The following is a 21,015-nucleotide window of genomic DNA, read 5'->3' as shown; positions in this document are numbered from 1 at the left end:
AGGTCTGGCATTTCCTGGGGCAGAAGGGATGTGTGCAAGAGAGAAATGGGGTCAGGTGACGGGTTAAATTGCACCTAGATATGATTTGACAATCACTCCCCTGATAACAGCTTATAATGTTTACAATTTGTCCTCTGTTTTGTTTTGTGATTTCAGGAGCAGAAGGCACAGTGTTCCCTAAATCTATAGAAACTCCCAATGTCAGGGCAGACCCCTTCAAGGAACTAAGGTAAACTTTGGAATATGGTTTAACGGTAACTCAGTGGCGACTTGTTGGAGTTGTGCATACTGCTGGGCATCATTTCTGCTTTTGCATAAGAGCTTTGGGGTTTGCTTTGGAAGGCATCACCAAGGGGATGCCATGGAAGAGAAGGGACCTGCCATGTTTACGTGTAATATGACCAAGCTAAAGGCAATCACAGCTCATGAGAGCATAGTTTCTTCTCTGTCGCATGCTCTGCTTACCCTGGGCTCAGGCTTTGAAAAGAAGTAGAGGAATCTTTTCCTGGTTGTGCAGGGAGGTGCTGGAGTCTGTGCTGAATCACACGGATTAGCAGCAGGCAAAAAGATAAAGCTCTCCAGCATTATCTGTCTTGCAGAAATGCAAAGCCTCCCTGACCTACACAGGGTCTAGGTGTGCATGCATGTAACTGCTGACACTCGCAGAGATGCCACTTGCTGACAGCAATCTATCGGGAGGGAATAAACAGCACAGCTCCTGAGAACTAGCTTTGCCCTCAAGCTAATGCTGGACATTATATTAATTTTATATTTAAAAAAAATAAGTGTGGCATTACAGGTTAGTTTGGATGACTAGTCTCTGACAAGAGACTAATCGTATGGCCTAATAAATTATTGACTGAATATCCTGATATCTTCTGGCCAAGAGGGCTGTCAGGGTTTGCCATCAATGCTCTAATTATCCTTCTTTAGAAAAAGAGAGGGGAAAGGTGAAAAAATCTCCGGAAGGACATTTCGTCCTTAGGTCTTGGGTTGCAAACTCTCCTTTCCTGGGGATGAAGCAATCTTCCAACAGCTGAAGTTGTGCAGGAGCGCTGCAGATTTACTGCTAGATGCACCGAGATGGCAGAAGACTTCTCATTAACTCTCTCTGCTCTGATACTGGGGATAGCTATGGCCCAGCTAGATCACCGTGCAACATGAAGAATATCCTGGCTGCCTTCCCTTGGGTCTCTCGGTATCTTTCACTTTCTCCCTGGAAACACTCTAATTGTTCCCATTTTGCACTCTGGGAATCATATGTCAGACAAGAAGTGCAGTGGTGGCATGATTTGGTTTGTTATGAAAGTTTGTTCTCTTTCTCCGTGCGGTGACTTTAACACTGCTTTGTGGTTTTCCGAATCTTGGTATACTTCCTTTAAAAAAAGAGGAAACGGGGTCTCTGCTCAGCCTGACGTACAACTGCCAGGGCAGCTCCAGGGTCTGCTGTGGAGGAAGGGAGCCCGAGGAGGGCAGGGTGCCGTGGTGCAGAGCACACGTACCCTCTGTTTCTCCGGGCAGAGCAAGCGTATGAAGCAGTCAGTGGGTGGGTGGATTTGTAGGTGAGGTTCAGGGGGCAAAGGGTTTCTGGCACAGCCCATGTTTGCTGAAATTTTCAAGGGGGGTAAAAAAAAGGCAAGATCATAGTTAAAGTATCTAATAGCATCTAAGTAACTTGCAAAACCAGGTCCCATTTTCAGTAGTGCAAAAGAGATCCAAGATTTAGGTCCAAGTTTGTGGTTACTTCGGACTTTTCTAAAAATGGGAGGGGAATTTAATCCAAATAAGTGTAGGGTGTCATATTAGAGGGGAGAAATGTGAATTAAAATGGCCTTAATCTGATTGAGTATGCTTCTGTTCCAAAGAGAATTAAGTTAAATGAAATTGAAATTAATTAATGGTAGTGTCCATGTGAGGAGCTGATTCAATATATCTGATCTGCTTTAAATTCAAGTTGTTATTTCACTTGTTTTATGTAGAGACCTGTTAGGTAACTGACTTCCTTTGAAATTAGTGAACTGGGTAAAAAAAGTCCTGTAAAAATCTGGTGGTTCTTTTTCTTCTGTTTGTTTTTTTTTTTAAGGGAAAATCATGGAATAGGATTTACTTTGAAAAAAAAAGTCCCGCAGGGTCCTAAAACATTTGGTGTGCTTCTGAAAATTTCATCTTGGCAAAAATAAATGTTTTTTCCACCACTCTGAGCAGAAAAGAGTCAATGGTAGCACTGTGTAGAGAAAGCAAGGTTTCCCAAGAGCAAATAGTCTATTCTTCCCCAGACCAAGAACCATCCATCTCTCTCTTTACATGTTGGAGCACTGGCTGCTTCTTAGTTAAAAAGGTGCCTTTTGGGTGCAGTACAGAGTTAATAGAGAAAATAATCTTACTCTGGGGGAAAATTTTTGGTACCTTCCTATTTTGATAGCAGAGTGCGTGCATAAGGTGTCCTTTTGGCCTATTTAAAAAGATGCTGCAGTGAAATCAGAGTGAATGAGATGGCAGCCTATGGGTCCCAAGCTGTCATAGACTGCTAGGAAAGCAGCATTGTAAACATGCACTCAGTAGCTGGCTTGACTCTAAAAGGCCTTTTTCTGTAATAAATAGTGCAAAATTTCTTTCCTCCTTAGGCTGAAGTTCTCAGTGTGGGAAAGTGCACATTCAGCTATTGCAGGCTGTCGCCAGGCGCCACCGACCTCCATCATTCATCCTAGACCAAATGGTTAAGATTAGTTACGTGATTTATCCATTTGCTCTTTTCAGTACCATACTGACTCCCACTTTTTCCTTAGGAGACTTCAGAATAAGGTGACAGCGACTGTCACTATCAGAAGGAGAGGAGGCCAACTGCTCCTGTCACCACTGGGAGTCAGACCATCTGCATGTCTTCTTTCCCTTCCTCTTCTCCTTAGCAGACAGACTGATTTCCCCTGCAAGATAGGCAGTACGCTATCGTGCTAGTCATCCCTGTTTCTTTCCTTGTTTTCCTCCCATCTCCCAAAGGCCTTCAGTCATGCCCATGTGTCACAAAGACTGACACACTCCAGGCGACAGCACACACGTTCTCAACAGACTTTCTGTCCTCATTTAGCTGACAAATGGTCTTATAAAGCCTAATTCATTTGTTAGTAACCAGCTGCTCTACTAGGTGGTCACCGTCCTGGAGAACAGACAAAGTGTGGTCCTCTTTTCTGAGTGCCCTTTTTAAGACACTTTGGTCTGCAGTGGTTTAGATGGAGAAGTTCCGGTGGCAATGTGTGCGGAGCTTGTTTGTCACGTGCTAAGCCCATTACAGAGCCGCAAGGCTGCGAAGATTGGTTTGGTGCTTGTTTGAGACAGGTCTGGGCTTTGCTGCTGAGTCTTCTCAGGAGGTGCTCTCCCGTGTTGCAGAGAGACTCGTGTCCTAAAACCAGAATCCTGTTCAGCCCAGTATCAGTTGTGGTAGAAATGCCGGAGCTCATAAATGTCTTGTTTCATGCAGGGTGTTATTAATGGTTCATGTTTTCTGTTTGGGATCTAGAATATTCTTTAATAATGACCTAAGACTAGAAATGGCTGAAAAACTATTTGATATACTTCTGTGAACATTTTAAAGTTTTTACTTATTTAAAGTGATTTTAGGCTCTTGAAAGTTTCTGTAATTGTTCATTGGGTTCTGTACTGGTCAAAAACAGTAAAAAGAAAGGCAGACAAATTCAAATTATTTTCAAATTCTTGGAATGTTTAACACTGCCATTCAGTATCATCCCAAAAGGGTTTAGGGGGCTTGGGAGCTTTGTTAGGACATCGAAATATTTGTACTCATCTGCATTGACTCTTTTTAATGCAGATCTTTGCCGTACAGTAATGTGATTGCCTTTGTATAAAGGTTGAATTAAAGATTTCCTTTTCTCACTGGATTATTTGAGTAGCACCCAGGTAACTTGGCAAGAGCCCGTCGTGAGAGCCTCTCCGTGACACTGCCAGGAATCACCTGCCTTCCTCTATTTATCTTCTTCCAAAAGGCAAATATACGCCAAGGAGGCTAACAAGATCAGCGCTTTCACTGGCACTGACACATCCTCCAAGGCGAAGGATAAGGGCTAGACTAGCCAATGAGTAAGGAAGAAGGAAAATAATTTAGGGTGAGGGGATTAAAAAGTGGGTGATCCAATATAAGAAAAATTATCAGGAGGATGTGGTTAAACTGCTAAGTGCTGGAAGCTGGGAGGGTGTACGGTGGGAGCAGATCCCTGGGCTTGGAAGGAGCATGGGTACCTCCCTGATGGCCAGGTCACGCTGGGCAGAGGCACCCGGAGCAAGGAAACGTGGTTTAGGGCATTTCTGTTCCCAGAGTTAAATAAAACAAAATCAGACAGCATGAAATTCACTCCATGAGGGGCAAGCACACACCTGGACTTCATCCACAATTATTGTAGGTTAAAAATGCAGTAAACTGCTCATCCAAGGCCAGGAAACCAAGGAGTGACTGTTTTTCCTGTAATGCACAAATATAGTTAAGGGAGAATTAATCCCTTGGGCTTGAAGGGGTAATTTTTGACCAAAGTTAATTATGAAGCACTGAAAGTACCAAACGGCAGATGAAATGTACTTGCAGCTTGATTTTATTAGTGCAATTCTACCTTACCATGTACAGTACTGAACTATCCAAATAGTCCAAGTGAGACCTATTGTAACAAAAAGCAATTTAAATACAGTGCTCGGCTAATGTAACAATACTCGTTTTGCAAAACAATAATTCTTATCAAATTAAGGTTTCTCCCAGCTGTTTTTCACAAGGCAGTAGAGACATTTCCAATAAGTACGAACACAAATAATGTTTCTGTCTAAAACCCATTACATTAATAAAGATTAAGAGAACAAAAATTAGAGGAAATGCAAAAAATGAATGGTATGAAAGAGGAAGTAATTGGTGGGAAATGGTAGTCATTTATAAAGACTAGTGTGTGATACTGAAGCACTGTTTCGTTTACAGCAGACACTTGGGGTTTTCTGGGAGGTTTCAGCAAGGGAAAAATGGTCCATGTAGCCTTGTATCTAGCTGATGTTATTTTCCGACTGATTTACCAGAAAGGATGTAATTATTTTCTGTGTTATACCAGTGCAGTCCCAATAATTTTGGTAGTCCTACCAGCTTAAAAGACAACAGACTTTTGCCTTGGGATGAGCTTTACTTTCCCCATTGTAACAAATATAACTATTTGCATATGACACAGGTGGGTTGTATTTATGTGACTCTCTCCACTAAAGTCAACACATACCTATTAGCCTACAACTAAAACGAGAGAACAGGTTCCTGGTTTCTAAACTTCAGGCTAATTTAAGTGGCCTCTGATGAGTTTCTTTTGAATGGCAGACGTCCTCATCACACTCGCTTTTCTAATCTAGGAGACCACATCTGATCTAACAATTTTCCTGTGACAGCTAAGGCTTCCTGAAATGCTTGCTCTCAGGTGAGACTTTCTCAGAGCAGAATTCACACTGATTTCACAGCCATGGCCACTTTGCTTTAGCCTTTCCTCCTGTTGACACCCCTTCAAAGCTGCTGCCTGTTCATCTGTTATGGAAGACAAGCCACAGCCCTCCCGAATCAAAGGCAGTCTTTCCATAGGCTTCTTGTGGCCAGTGTATTAAGATCTCTTTACAGCATTGGATATAAAGCTTGAAGTTAAGGAGGCAGTTGATTAATGGGGCTTTTCCATCTGTTAAAGTATTTCTATTGCAAAGAAGAGGAGAGGGGGGGTTGCTGTTCCCTTTCCTTACCCAGCAAATCTTCTCTTAATGGTCTTTACCTCTTTCACACCCAGCGCCAGAAAGAGGGGATTTAGCTCTTGGTGTCCTTTCCTTCCCTGTTTTTAGCAGGTGAAGCCTAGATATGGATCAGATGCTCAGGAGGCACACACCTGGGAAATGGCAGAGGCACTGACAGAGCTTTGCTGACTTATCCCAGCTGGATAAATCATGGCCCTGCCCTATTCACAATGCTGCTAATAGGATCCATCCATAGACAGGCAGATCCTCTTCAAAGAGGGCTAATGGACAGTGAAAGTAGGTTTGACAGGAAGGGGCGCTTGGCACGAAGGTGTTTCGAACACAATATATTGCTGAAGTAAAAAATGAGATAAGCTCAAGCTAGGGAAAAAAGAAAAAGCAGCTGAAATTTGTAGTTGAGCAGCCTGCAGTGGGGTGCATGGCTCTTCCCAGATCCGCTCACGTTCCCTGTGCTGCAGGAATGTGTGGGTGCGAGAGCATGCATGTTCCACCAGAGCTACCTGGCACTTCATGTGAAAACAGAGGAGTGGGAACAGGGAGGTAAGGAGGCATGTTTCTAAATGAAATTACTCTCAAATGGCATAGCCTGTGGGATAGAGAGCTGTGGAAATACCCCTCTCATTTTGTGGTTGGTGGGATGATACATGAGACTCCTCTCCTTCCGCATATAATTAAGCAGCATAATTGCAATGGGATCAATGGCTCCAGACAGAGACCAGTTTGTGTTTTCCTGAGCCCTGAATAAAATACAACAGCCTGGTTCATTGTTCTCTCTCTGCATTTATTCTGTAGGGATTTCCTAATGCAAACAAAGCCTTTTTTCTGGGAGATATTAATCATCAATCCTGACTGTTATCTCAGATCGAATATCTTTCTTGTATACAAGATCTGTATCCTGCCTAGGTGTGTTGTGCCCGGGATTGTCATTAGCTTTCAACAGCAGAATGTCGCTTGCTCCATAATCAGAGCATTCATCTAACCTTTGCATGCAGTTCACAAAGGTGTATGAGCCAGACGTCCTCTGGGACTTGAGAGAAACCCTATCGGTGTGACCAATCTGTACAGTCAGACACGTGCATATATCCATTTGAATTTAAAAAATGTGAGCTTTTTCTGCTTTTTTTAACTCTGTGCAGCACTCGGCTCACCTTGAGTAGAAAATAGATGCTAATAAATGTGAGGTCTTAAAAATATGAATTATAGCCATTTCACACTCCATGGCAGACTCACACTGGTGAAATGGCTTAATACTTAATTACAATGCTTGTCCTTCTCTCAAGTGCAGATGACATTCCTCAGATAGATTTTGCAATGACATCTGTGGAAATAAGTTGTGAAACTAATTAGTTATTCTTATAATACAGAATATTGACTATGCACTGATTAAAAGGATGTGGTGGCACATCTAACATGATGTATGCCTAGTAGGTTAGTCTGTTCCCTGAAGTGGTATTTTTTGGAAGGTCTTACAGAAAATGATTATAATAACCTTTAGCCTCTAGAATGCAGGCATTTATAGAAAATGTTGCCTTTCATTTACATTTTGATAATGATTAAGGAGGGCTACCATGTTCCAGAGCAGCATACCTTACTGCTTGTGCCCTGGGAGGAATACCTGGTCTGCAGGCTCTAAGGACCTTTTTTGGGGTGTCAGCTGTAACAGGATCTACAGGTTATTGACGAACTGCAGCCATAAGTATCCTAGAAGCAATCATTAGAGAACCACCCAGAGCGAAGGGCAGGCAAACCAGCATTTGTTTCAGTGCAGGATGGGCAACACGTTCACCTTGCAGCAGAGGCTGGCAGTGCTGCTGTTATGTAGGCTAGTTGGGAGATGCTGCGCCGTGAATCAGTTGGTGTGCTGGTCTGGGATGCGGCATTGGTAATGCTCTCTGAGAGGCTCAGTAACTATTGTTTTATCATAACATTTGTACTTGAGATAGAGCTATTTGTACCAAGGATATTGAACATGAAATAGAGAAGTAAATAGAAAGGTGGCAAGGAAAGCACCTTACCCACCTAGCACTGTGATCCCAATCCTTTGCAAATACTGTGATATTTAGGATATAATCGTGTTCAAAATGACTGAATAGCTCAGAAGAGAAGGAGATTTTTCCTTTGAACACTGTTCTTATCTTAAAGAAATGAGAGAAATGTAATCCACTGAGCACGATGTTTGCTTTTGGGTAGAAAAATACAGGGTTTTCTTTAATATTTCTCTCTATCCCTTTATAGTCTCTCCAGCTCTGTATCTGGCATGTCTAAAACCCAAAACGAAGAGCGAAGGATCCACAATAAAAATCTTTGCCTTACTAAGCACTCAGTACCTGCTTTTAAGGAAGGACTGTCTCCCCACTGAGACTTTGTGCACGAGCCTGGGAACCCTCTGGCAAAGAGAGCTCCCCGTGCCTGCAGCTGTGCAGAGCCCAGCATGGGAACCGCAGCTGGGTTTTCAGCTGCTGAAGAGCAGCAGTTAGTGAACCAGGTTCCTTAAAACTGAGCATTTAACACGGACTTCTCATTAACCTGGTGCAAAATAGGGAAGGACAGTTGAGATGCTTTCCTGCCCAAGTGGGGAGCTCCTCAGGGTTTTGTTTTCTTCTGCTGATGCCGGAGGGTTTGGCTGTATCAAGGCAACAATACTTATTATTTAGTGTGAGTGAGGTACTTCGAGCTATACAAGTCCACTGTGATTTAAAAGGACACTTTTACAAATACATTAATTGTACTTCAGACTGTGGTCAGGAATCAATAGCTGTTGCATAACACTATTAAAGAGAGGAGAAAAATGTTTCCATAACTATAATGGGGTCCTTTCTTTTGAAAGCAGTATTTTGTACACTTATTAAGACAAATCTTATTCACTCTGCCTACAGAATCTTTATTCTGAATTTATGTTTCATGTGGAATACAATTGCTTTCTCTAGGCCAAACAGGAGTAGCTATGTTGTTTCTTCATGACTTGATTTTATCTCTTTAATGTGCAGTGGCTGCTGCTGTTCTACTCCTCCTGTGTATTTTGCAGTATGGATTTATACCATGGGTTATTGTTGCACCTCTGGCTGTTTTGAATAGTAATAAATTCCAACCAAATAGCGTTGCTGAGTTGATACTAAAGGAATGTTACTCCCTGCTCCCGAATGGTGTTTGGACTCAGCACTGCCTCTCAGTGTGGAGGCAGCACGTGGCTAATGAGAATCCTTTCTAAATATGACTCGGCAGTCAAACCTGTGTCCCTCTTTGGGGACCCCTGCACAACCCATAGTTGCTCCCTGGTCCCCACATCATCTAGAAAGGTAATAATATATTATTAGTGTGTGAGCATTAGCTGCATGCTGCCATGCGCTTTCTGGGCCCAGCAGCGAGTCAGCTCAGCACCGTTGGACCGGAGGTGGTCCATGGCCCGTCCTGCACCCTTTGCACACTCATGTCCTGTGAAGGGAGGAAATGGAAGTGCAGAAGCTACTTGTGCCAGCAATGTGGTTCCTCTTTCTCTTCTCCATCTTAACAAAGTTGAGAGCCTGTGGACTTCGCCACCTCATTTTTAGATTCTGCTGACACTTCTGAAGCTGGCAGTCCCCCCGCTCTGATTCCCAGCTGAGTTGGCATTAGAGTGACTCACTGAAAAAAGCAGCGTTTTTTTGAGGCCAAACATGTGAAAGCACCATATTGACGGTGGGGCATTGTTGGTTTGAAAGGTAAAGTGGCAGCCACCATTTCATCCATCAACAGAGGTGGCTACTATAAATGCACACCTCAGTACATACACACGTCTTTGCTGGCAAGTAAAACAACACTGTGTTTCAGTTCAGCTGCACAGGGACACTTTGTCCTTGGATAGAAGAAGCTAAACTTACAAGCTTGTGTTTCACACAGTGTCGTGTGGCTTCGTGGTCGTGCAGGAGATGAGGAAGCAGAAATGTGATTTCAACCCAGTAATAGCCAAAAAGCAGGTGCATGGCTCTGAGAAAACCTGAAGAAACACCTTCAGAAATACAGCTCAGTTCTCTAGAGAGTAGGAGCAAATCTCCCTGGGTGGGCAGTAGCTGCAGAAGGAGAGGAGCTTTCCTCCAGGTTAGGGTAACACAAACCAGTGTCAGGCTCTTGGGACCCTCCTGGCAGCTGTTTCGCAGCTGAAACTCAGCTGCAATTCTCTCTTTCTCATGTTGAGTTGACCTCGGTTCGTTAATTATCTCTTGCTTTTTACAATACAAAAGGAAAAAAACACTCTGTCCCTCTTTGCCTGGTTTCATGTCATTAAGGACAGTTGTGGGAAGGCTGGCTGAGGACATGTTATAAAGTGGAATGGGGGAATCAAGCAAGAAGATAAACAAAAAAAGAAAAAAACCCCAACTTTTGTAAAGCAAGGTTGTAAAGCAGAGGGGAAATGGCCTCCTGGTGCGTTTGAGAACAGCTGAGGGGACTGGATAATGAGGGGATGTGCTGCTGTAAGGAGATGTTCCCTGCCAGTGAACTCGGTGAAAATCTGCTTATATTTGATATAATAAGGGCAAAAAGCAAGACAAAAAGGGTTTATGCTGCTAGTGCTGAACTGTGTGTGGCAGTGATAAAAATACGTCATGTCCTGTCCACTTCCTTAAGTAGTAACATTTTAAAAGACAGAGAAAGAAGTAAAGTAAAATGTCAATTACATTTTTTTTATTAGGGATTTGGTGTCTTAACTTTAATGAAGGAGTAATAAATATAAATGGATATTAATGGAACGTTATTAGAGCTGTTCATTTTGATAGAAAATATGCAGTATCTTCTCGTGCAATGCCAGAGGTTAAAGATTATTATTGCTTCCTAAGGTTTCTGAAATTACATTCTCTCTCTTATGACCCACAAGGTACGATTGAAAATGTGTGCATGTGAAATGGTTTGTAATAAATTCATATTGCAATAGAAGTCTCTTTAGAAAAACAGGATATCTTACAAGAATCAGCTGAGGAGTTCTGCCTAAAGATGGAAGTTTTTTTATAAACCTGAAGAATTTCATTCTGGAAACACAAGTGTTGCCAGAAGGGTCACCTGGAAAGCACAGAGAAACTTGTGAAAAGGTCCTGAGCTTTCAGCCAGTGGTTGAGACCCAGACTTCCCTGGGTTAAAAACTACCTGACTTTAACAGGCTTTAATATGGTTTATACACTTCTGATTAATTACAAATTACATTTCTGACAGAGTCTTTTAGGGTACAAAAATTAAGTCCTTCGTAATTGCTGTTCATTTCTTCTAAAGCCTTCAAACCTCTCAGTACCAGATAATCAATTCTTGTTCCTCTGGGACAGAAGGAACTCTGCTGGGAGCACAGTGGAAAAAGCCAGTCCCAAATGTACAGAGACTTGGGCAACGCATTTCTGCTCCTCGCCAAATCCAAACCTTTAGGTGTGTATCATACCCCATGGCTTAATTCACTGATACGTTGTGTGGTACAGAAACTTTGCTAATGTGGGATTACTGGTGTGGTTTTGTTGTTAGTTTTAATAGGTGAAATCCTGTAAGGCAGTGCTTTGCCTTTATTCAAAAAAAAAAGTTCCCTTGAAGTCATGAGGTAATGATGGCCTTACACAGCACTTTATGTCCCTTGATCACTTCTGTATAATTTACTTCCAGTTAATGGGGTCGTCTTGGAAACACACTGTGTGCATTTCTGCATGAGCTGCACATCTGGAAACAACCTGGGTCCCAAATTCAGCCCTGGGATCTAGTAGCTGCCTTAGCGTGGGCCTTGGCCCATCTGTGCCCTGCACACTTCCATAAATGCTCAGGTTTTGCTATATGGGATCAAACTGATTTTATCTAGAAGAGAGCAGTTTGTCACTTAGACTCAGTTCCTCATACCCATCATCAGTTCATGCCTAACTCTTTCCAAAAAAAAACCATCTTACCGAAAACATCAAGGGCAATACAGCTAAAGAGAGTAGAAAATGGAACACTAAATCTCTTCTGGTCCTTTCCTGCTCTTCCCTGTTTAGCATGTGACAAATTACCTAAAACACCCACTAAATATGTTGATTTTATAGGTTCTCCATTGAGCAGTGGGGAATCATTTAATCTCTCCATCCATTGCCATTGTTCTGAACAGTGAGAGAGGACCAAGCAATGACTTTGGCAGAGCATTTTGCAGAGCTCTGAGGTACGTGGTATTCAAGCAACGTCACACCAAGAGTCTGAATCTATGAGTCTAGAGGTTAGTTACAGATAGAAAGAATAAATCAAGCAATAAAGGATGCCTATAAAAAAGGATGCTGCCTCTTAAATGAAGACACTTCAGAGTTCATCATAAACCTCTGACATATATTCAGTCACTCTGCCTGCTGTCAGAGTCTGAAATATATTTCAAGGTGCCTGCATATTTTATGCTGTAACCTCTAATAAATACATGCACATTTTCAATGATGTTGCATGTGACTTGAAAGTGGAAGTGGTGTCAATGCAATGGGAGTTCTGCAGGCAAAGGTGCTCAGATAGACATTAAAAGTGTTTCTCTGACTCACACAGGATGTCAAAATGTCTGTGCGATACCAAAGTGAGGGCTGGTTTCATAATCATCTCTTTGAGGAAGCTGTCTTCTACCTGGGTGCCAGTTCTCTGTTTATGCGTGAAGCAAAGCGCATACTATTTCCTTAATGTCTGGCTTTCCTAGGGTAGGTGACAGCACTGGCTAGCCTGCCAGTGTGACTGAATTATTCCACAACAAATTAATTTTTTTTTTAGATTTGAATTTCCAGGAAAAAAAAAATATAGGAAAAAAAGAAACATCTTTGGCTGCGCTTTTACTTAATAGCTTCCAAGAGCCAGGCTGAAATTTTGACAGAGCCACCAAATACTTGCATATAATTGTTCTCTTGCTCCCAAGCGGAGATTATGGCTCTTTTGAAAGAATGATTACAAAAGTTTTGTAGGACCAATCCTTAAAATTGACCATCTCTTAATTTGTAGTAGCTGTCAGGAATTAACAGCGTGGCATTGATTTGTGGAGCTATCCAGGCCACTTCTGCAGAGCTTCCTTCTTTTCAGAGATGAGTATTCTGAGAAGCTGCTAGCATATGTGTTATCCATCAGGATCTGTCAGCGTCTCTCCATATGGTTTGCTGCAGTCAGAAAAATGCAAAATTCTTCTTAAAAGTGCCATTTTCTACAGTTCAAGAAGCACATTTTCTGAAAGACAGATTAACAGTAAAGCAGAGCAGGCAATAATTATTATTAGTCAATATTGCCAAAAGTAACTTAAGACATTTGAGCACCTGATTTGAGAGATTCATTTTTTTATAATGCTTGATTTTTCAGACTATGATGGTACACACTGTATAAATATCAGGGGGTCACAAGCTGGTCATTTTTAAAAAAAGAATGTTGGACAATTCTGGCATTTTCTACTTGACTAAAAACAAAAGAAAGGAGGAACCAAACTTAGAAAAAAAGAGCTGATGCTTTAAGTTTTTGTGGCCACTAGAAGAATGTGCAGACTTTGCGAATCTGACTCAACTACTTGAAAAATGATGGGATCTACTTACAGTGAAAGGCTAGCGGCATAGAGAAGAGACCAGGATGATGAGTTATCACATGAGAATAGTACGGTGTGTCCCTGTGTGTCCCACTAAACTTCTCATAAAAGACCATGTAATCTTGACTTCAAAACATATCAGAATGACCATGGTTTTTAACAGACCTATGCGTATATGTGAAAGTGCTGTATGTAGTAAGGGAGAAGCAATGCCTTGTACTTGTTCTTTTATTGGCTTATCTGTTTTCTTTTGGCATTAAAGTTGCCACAATACCAAAGTCTGAAGAGTTTAATGTATGTGAATTAGAGACTTTGGATAGTGTAAGAAGTGTATAGGCAGGTAGATTCAGTGTTACTTTCCATCTGAATAATTACTGCTTTATTCTGGGCAGTAGAACAGCTATTTTCCATTCCAAACCTTAATATACTTACGGAGACGGTGAGACTGTTGCATTTTTCAGGGTTATAACTTTGAGTGATCTATGAGCAATGTGAGATTTGACCATGTGTAAATTCCATTCTTCTGTGATGTATAAGGCCCTGATTGCCGGGGAGTTAATGAAGCTGCGTGTGGATGGGCAGCCAGCGAGCACACCATGCCGTGCTATTGAGCAAGTCAGTCAGAAATACTCTGGCAGCTTTGCCATTAGCACAGCTCAGCTTTTCCTGCTGTGCATTCTGCTAATATAAATATTCCTGAGCTGCTTTTATATATACTCAAGCCACCAGCATGCGGTCTCTACTCTTTTCCTGAAACGCTACAATTTCTTATATTGAAAGAGGAGAGTTTAGAGCTATTTGAGTTCTATTTCTGTAATCACAGCACAGAGCACAGTGAGAGTGAGAGTTGGATGTCACGGTCGCAGGACAAGCTGCATTCCTTTTCCCAAGCGCATCCAGCAGGTCCTTACCCCTTTGGAGTGGGATGCCAAAGGTCTCCCATTTCCACACCAAACCCTGTGACAGCCCTCGGTGCACAATGCAGAGCACTATAGAAGAAACCATGCTGGCTTTGGCACTGGAAGAGGGACAGCCCAGGTACCTGGCAGCTTTGCCTGGGATTATTTGGCCTCCCACATTGTATGTTGCTCCACATAGAAATGCTCTCCATGCATCAGCCATGCCTGCTCTGCAGGCCTAACTGAGCTCAAGGGCTGATGTTCCCATTCCTCAGCAGTAAGTGTGCACAACATAACCATGATAGGCCCTGCAGTAGCTTTGACATCTCCAGCAGCAGAAAGGACTGGTAAATTTGCTTCAGAAGAGCTCATGGTCTCATTTGCCAAACCCAGCACCTATAGTGTAGCCTGGTTCACTCTCTCAGTGGAAAGCAAATAGAAAAATCATTTTCACCGTGCCCAGCAATGTTTATCTTCCAGGTTGGCTGGACTGCAGTGACATTAGTGTCCCCAGAGCTTCTGAACTTAATCATTTCCAGTTGCTGCTTGCCTGCTTGAAGCGGTCCTAGTCCACCCTCCAGTGTGTTCTTCCTGCCAGTCACTATGGGAACAACAATCAAAGCTCATATTTATGGCTCTGTAGATGTCCAAGGTCACAGAACACAGGTCTAGTGGGAACAATTAAAACAGGCCTGTCCAGTTATATCTCTTTAAGCTCTCCCCACATTATACCTCTAACTAGAGCAGTAAAGTTAAAGCAGCATGACTGTCAGGATGTGACTGCTTTATAAAAGATACCCTTTAGAGGAGATAAAGATACTCTGTATACTGTGCTGTACTCTACTCATCTGTAGAAGCATCATAGGAGTGTAGTAAGCATTGCTGGATAAAACCTGCCCCCAGGTTTGACTCTGCACCCCCGCTGCCAGAGCTGCACCCTGCCAGACCCGGCCGTGCCCACAGCCCCGGGCAGGCGTTCCCACTGGAGGAGCTCGGCTCTCTGCAGGCTGCAGGAAAGCAGGTCCTGCCTCGTCCACCATGAATGCTGCTGGGATGGAGTTGTTTGAACTCTTCTAAAGTGGCAGAGTATGTTTTTACTGGTTTGGGGGGGGAGGGGTGGGTGTTATGTGGTTTCAGTGGGTACTCCGTTACTGTCATCACCTGTAAACTAAAAATTGCAAATGTTCATTTTTAGGGTAACAGCAAATGTTTATACCTGGCCACTTGCCCTATAGAAGTACACAGGAAAAAAAAGAGGACTGGGAATCATTGGAGTAAGATGGAGGGAAGAAATGCAGTGAACTTAATAATCTCTGCAGGACAGAAAATAAATTCTTCGGCAATTTCCAAGTTTTGTAAGAGGCAGCTGTCTCCCTCTCCCCTCCTGTTCATGCCAGAGTCAGGTTCTATTGAGAGACCTGTGTCATGGGACTCATGATCCCATTGTCCGTGTTTTATTGAGTCTGGGGATGAAATAGGTTTCTCCCCTTGAGTATTAATGTGGCATGTTAAGTAAGAACGAAAATCGTTTAGACCAGGAGATCCAGCAGCAGATACTGTGTGAAGAGAAGATACAGTTACCTCCTTCATATGCAGTGGGCACAGAAAGATGCAACACCCGAATTTTGAAAACAGGCCAGCAGGCAAGGAAACATCGTTACAAATCTCCACTCTTTTTTTAATGGTTCAGTTATTTTAAATATATTCCCTTCCAATTCACAGCTAATTGAGTTTGGGTAACCAGAGCATGTTTGGCTAATATTTTCTTACATAGGATTAGTTCCTAAATGCTGTAGATGAAACAGCATTTCAGATGTGTGTAATGCTGTGTAGACAGTGAAAGAGATAGTCCTTGCACCTAACTGTGTCCCGAACAAACAAGAAAAGACAAAAGGAGACTGGGCATGGCACTCTGAAATGACCTCTCTGGTGGTGTGCAGCGGTGCAGGGGCTGAGGCAGGAGAAACCCCAGGTTGACTCCCAGGCCATTGCCTCTCCGCCACTTCTCAATTGCTTTGAAAAACAAATATTCACTGCTACAATAAACTGGGATGCTAGGATGTGGCATGAACATGACAATGTGTTTTAGAACAGCAGCTCAAAAAACCACCAAAGTTTCCATTTTGAAGCTTTGGGCTCTCAGTATTAAACCAACATTCCCTGGTATGTTGCTGTACAGTCATGGATTGGGGGTGGTTGTTTCTTCACCTTCCTAAATCGCAGCCAAGTCCTGGTGAATGTTTGGATCCAACTTGAAAAGATGCATTTTGATATCTGGGCAACCTTGAATCTGATTGTGAGAAATTAAGGGAAACATTGGAAAAAAATCTGTCATTAATGTTGAAAACTCCTTATCCATCTTGGAAAGGGGGGGGGCATAGGTAACCAGCTTCGAGTGTCTTCTCCCTACTGAGGAAGTTTCTCTGAAGGAAATTTTCTACTGTATTTCTCTGATACAGATATGTAGATTTCTCTGAGCTCTGTATGGCAGGCTTCATATTCAGTGTCAAAACAAGTGGTCTGTTAGGTTGACTCGTTCCAGTGTTTTATCCCAGCAGTGATTCTGGGTAATGTTAGCAAGTGGGTACTGGTTTGGACTGGAAGGTCCAGTGTTGAACGTGGCTCCTCAGCATGGTGCGTGAATGTGACACATGTCCTCATTTCCTTGGGGCCATAAAGTGAGGACTGGGTTCACTATTGTGGAACTGGAATTAACCAATCCTGACTGCTGGAACATGGGGTATTACAAGGAATGCTGAATTTTGGTGTTCCCCGTTCTAGGGGTGAGATAGGCCAGCCTTAGCACATAGCACTTCTCTGTCTATGGGGAGCAGGTGACATTTGGAAACCTGCCAGAGTGGCAGCTTCGAATGGTAGAAATCAAGACATCTCTCATACCTTTTGCTTCAAAGAACAACACAGTGCAGACTGGGATCCACCTGGCTGGGGAGCAGCTCTGTGGAAAGGGACCTGGGGGTCCTGGTGGACAGGAAGCTCAACATGAGTGAACAGTGGCTGCTGCGGCCAAGGCGGCCAACAGGATGCTGGGTTGCATCAAAAAGGGCGTCACCAGCAGAGATAAAGAAGCCATCGTCCCACTCTACTCAGCGCTTGTCAGGCCATACCTGGAGTCCTGTGTGCAGTTCTGGTCCCCGCTATACAAAAAGGATGTGGACAGGCTGGAAGGGGTCCAGAGAAGGGCCACCAAGATGATCAAAGGACCAGGAAGCTGCCATACGAGGGTACGCTGGGAGAGCTGGGTTTGTTCAGCTTTGAGAAAAGGAGGCTCAGAGGGGATCTCATGCCCATGTACCAGTACTTAAGGGGTAGCTACAAAGAAGATGGAGACTCCCTTTTTACACAGAGTCCCATGGAGAAGACAAGGGGGGATGGGCACAAGTTGCTCTTGGGGAGATTCCGATTGGACACCAGAGGAAAATTTTTCACAGTGAGGACAGTCAACCATTGGAATAATCTCCCCAGGGAAGTGGTTGACTCGGCCACATTGGACACCTTCAAGAGTCATCTGGACAGGGTGCTGGGCCATCTTGTTTAGACTGTGCTCTTTCTAGGAAGGTTGGACTAGATGATCCAGGGATCATCTAGTCCCTTCCAACCTGTGATTCTGTCGTTCTGTGATTGATTCTGTGATTCTGTGTGAACAGAACCAGACCAGCATTTTAAAGAGAAGGGAAAAAACGTGCCCTAACTTCTGCCCTGCCTGGCTCAGTGGTCACTTTGGTTACTGACACAGATGAAAACCATGGTAGTAATTTTCACCAGGAAGGTTTTAGCAGTGGTGGCCACTCGCAGAAAATTGTCCAGATTCCACATGCACTGGAGGAACCTAAACAGAGTTACGTTCTTGCCTGTTTTATTTTCCCTCCTGCTACCTACCAAACAGGCAATCAATATATAGTGTTAACGTGGCTGCTGAGAGATACCATGAGGGTGCAGGCAATTCAGAAAAAGCAAGGAATTCCAGGAAAAGAAATTATACCTTGCAGCTTTGATCGTTGTTGGTTTCAAAGACCACAAAATAACCACAATTATTTTTTTTCTCTTGCAATGTTTCTTCACTATTACTTTGTTTGGCCATGCAAAGGAAAAATTAATGTTGATTTCAAGGTTCAATTTCCTTTCCCATGTTGTTTCCAAGGTAATTCTATTGACTGTTTTTTAAAGACAGTACTTGGGAAGCCAGTGGGGTTACCTATGTATACATGGGAGCGTTCCCACTGCACGAGGCCATCATCTGGTGAAGTTCCTTGTGGAGGTAATGACTCAGGGCCGTCCTCTGCAGTGGAGGTGGCAGTCTGCTATGAGAGGGTTTTCATGTGAGTTGGCTTGGATACTAGAAGAAATCAGCAGCAAAGAGTTGCCTGTATAACTTTGCTGTGTTTGGGAGGATTACTCCTCCTGGGCTGCTCTGAGCCATCCCCACCACCGCTCTACTGCAACAAACCCAGGGAGCACTGAACGCGCTCGCACGTGGTCACAAAGGCAGCTCATCACAGGGCTGGAAATGGAATTCCAGTGCTTCAACCACAAAGCCAGTCCTCCTGCCTGCCTGCCTCTCTTCTCTTTTTAAATCAAAATAAAATAGAGCAAAATGAAATGAAATTCCCAACTAAAAATCTGTTCTAGGAAGTGGTTATGCCACTGAGTGGTACGGAGGCTTTTCTGACATCAGGTTTTTTGGTTGTTTTTTTTATCCATTTCATTCACCTCCATTTGACCTATTCCATTAGCAGCTGTAATTTTCTCTTTGTTATCTGCCAAAAAGTCCTGTAAGGGAGGTTATTACAGTCAGAATGCAGACTTGCCCAAGGAAAGCTGGAAGGAACCTCATGGAAGTCAAGAAATGCTGAACTTTTTCTCATTTTGCTGTGGTTGACCCAAGGAGCTGGAAAACAGATTCCCATACCTTAAAACAAACAAGGCCAAGAACCTACTGCGTGGATGCCAGCGATAGCACAGTGGCACATATCAGAGAGCATAAGCAGAGCCAAGAGAAGGGATCACAGCTTCTTGAGACAAGCACCTGTGAGCAGCAGAGCTTCATAGCTCCCATTTCCCACCAGTTCCAGGTGGAGCAGGACAGGGATGTTTCTGCCCTACACAGAGGTGGATTCATGCCAATAAGGTCATCTCGCAGCACACAGTGAATTGCCACCACCAGACTCGCCTCTCTTTTAGTTAAGAAAAGTATCGTCTAACAGATATCTCTTGAAAGATTGCCAAACCTTACCTTAAAATGTTTTACTCAGGAGTGGTTATGTGCAAAAGATAAACAGGAAACAGTTTCATTTTTAGTTGAAGATAAATTGATGCTAAGAATCTGTGAAACATCCTATTCTCAGAATTAAAGTACTCTCTTTGGAGACACCTCTATACTCAGCAAGTTGTTTGTTTTTTTGGTTTGTTTTGTTTCCTGATCTCTTTCTCCCTCTGCTCCATTCCTCCCTCCACCCACCCACACAATCACTTTATTTTCTTCCCTGCACCATTTCCCAACCTATTTTCCTTTGCATATTTGAAAGCAAGAAAGTAGTTGGAAATCTCAAATAGCTGTGAGATTTTCAGTTCTAGACAATCAAAGAGCTTTGAGACTAACTTGTTCAAATACCCCCCATCCCTCCCATTGCCCTGCCAAACTCCTTGGTGCTGAAGTGGCAGCCAGCCACACGGAGGGTACTGGGTCCCTCTCTCGGTCTCTGTCCTTACCAGTCTCGCCCAATCCTTGGCTTTGTCTTGGTGTTCCTCCAGAGAAGATGTGCTCATTTTTCACTTGTTTGTATTCTCTATTGCACATTGTAAGTTGTACACAGGCAAATTTTCCAAATTGTCAAAATAGGTTACAAAGCAGTGCTATAATGGAGCGGTGTAGAGGACCTTACACCCCTAAATTGGCTGTCTTGTTAAATGGCAGGTTTCAGTTGAGCTAGGTTTGATACAGGAATGAGCAACTGACTTCCAGGCCAGTTTATGCCAGAAATCAGACTAGACACTGGTTATCACCCTATTCAGTGGTAGTATCCTGACTTAGACAGCATCTTTTGATATCCCTCTTTGCTATCCCAGCTTTGGCAAGTAGTAATAAGTGTGGGAAAAGTTAGGTCAAATTTAGTGATTGCCACTGGGTTTGACCCTGTAAAAGACATTTCTTCTTACTGGAGCCAAGTCCTGCATCTCTGTGTGTGGTCATAATTGCTTGTACAGGGAAGTGTGTGCGTGCTTGTGATTAAGTGAGGCTGCTCTGCGTCTGCCAGGCAGAAGAGCAGGGAATTGCAGCTGGAAATAGGAATTGTGCCTCTAATCAGGGAGCAAGGCTGTGAACGAGTGGTCTGGAGGATGAAACACCTCCCTGATGCTGAGCAGGACCCCAGCACATTTGAAAAGAGGATAGTGCAGTATTGTTGCATAATAATGGACTGAATTTGAGGAGTTTGGATCAGTTCTGTGGCCTTACACATGCAGACATACAACTGTATGTAAATTGTGACTGTGAAAGAGGCTACAAATTTGGCATATGCATCCCTTTAGATTTACAATTTATGCATATTTACCATTTTGTGTAGTATACTGGGGACAGCAAATGGTGCATCTTCTGCATAAAAATGAAAAATAACTGAAAACCTGTTATATCCTCTATATAGCTCTGATCAGAGGGGGGAAAAATGACTACAGATTTGTGGTTGACAAGCTTCAGAAAAGGTTTAACAGAGTGTGAAAATTGACATTTAGCAAATAGCAATTCAGCCTTCATTTTTTGTGAAGCTGCTTGAAATAAACCGCAGGTTTTAAACAAAATGTTTGGTCAGTTGTTATAATGGATGTTGC

At 43.1% G+C, this 21,015-nt stretch overlaps 1 protein-coding gene across 2 annotated transcripts in view; it reads left to right on the top strand.

Annotated features, from left to right (window-relative positions):
* Nucleotides 1-21,015, top strand: part of SGCD (sarcoglycan delta) — a 217,808-nt gene that overhangs the window by 183,239 nt on the left and 13,554 nt on the right. For both annotated transcript variants that reach the window (XM_075102628.1, XM_075102629.1), the window contains exon 6: nt 157-229. In XM_075102628.1, the coding sequence (XP_074958729.1) occupies nt 157-229 (73 nt within the window). The remainder of the gene's footprint in view (nt 1-156; nt 230-21,015) is intronic.

This window comes from Phalacrocorax aristotelis, chromosome 8, assembly GCF_949628215.1.
Source record: "Phalacrocorax aristotelis chromosome 8, bGulAri2.1, whole genome shotgun sequence".
Lineage (NCBI taxonomy): Eukaryota > Metazoa > Chordata > Aves > Suliformes > Phalacrocoracidae > Phalacrocorax > Phalacrocorax aristotelis.
The sequence above is the reverse complement of the archived record's forward strand: the minus strand, read 5'-3'. Positions and strand labels throughout refer to the sequence as shown.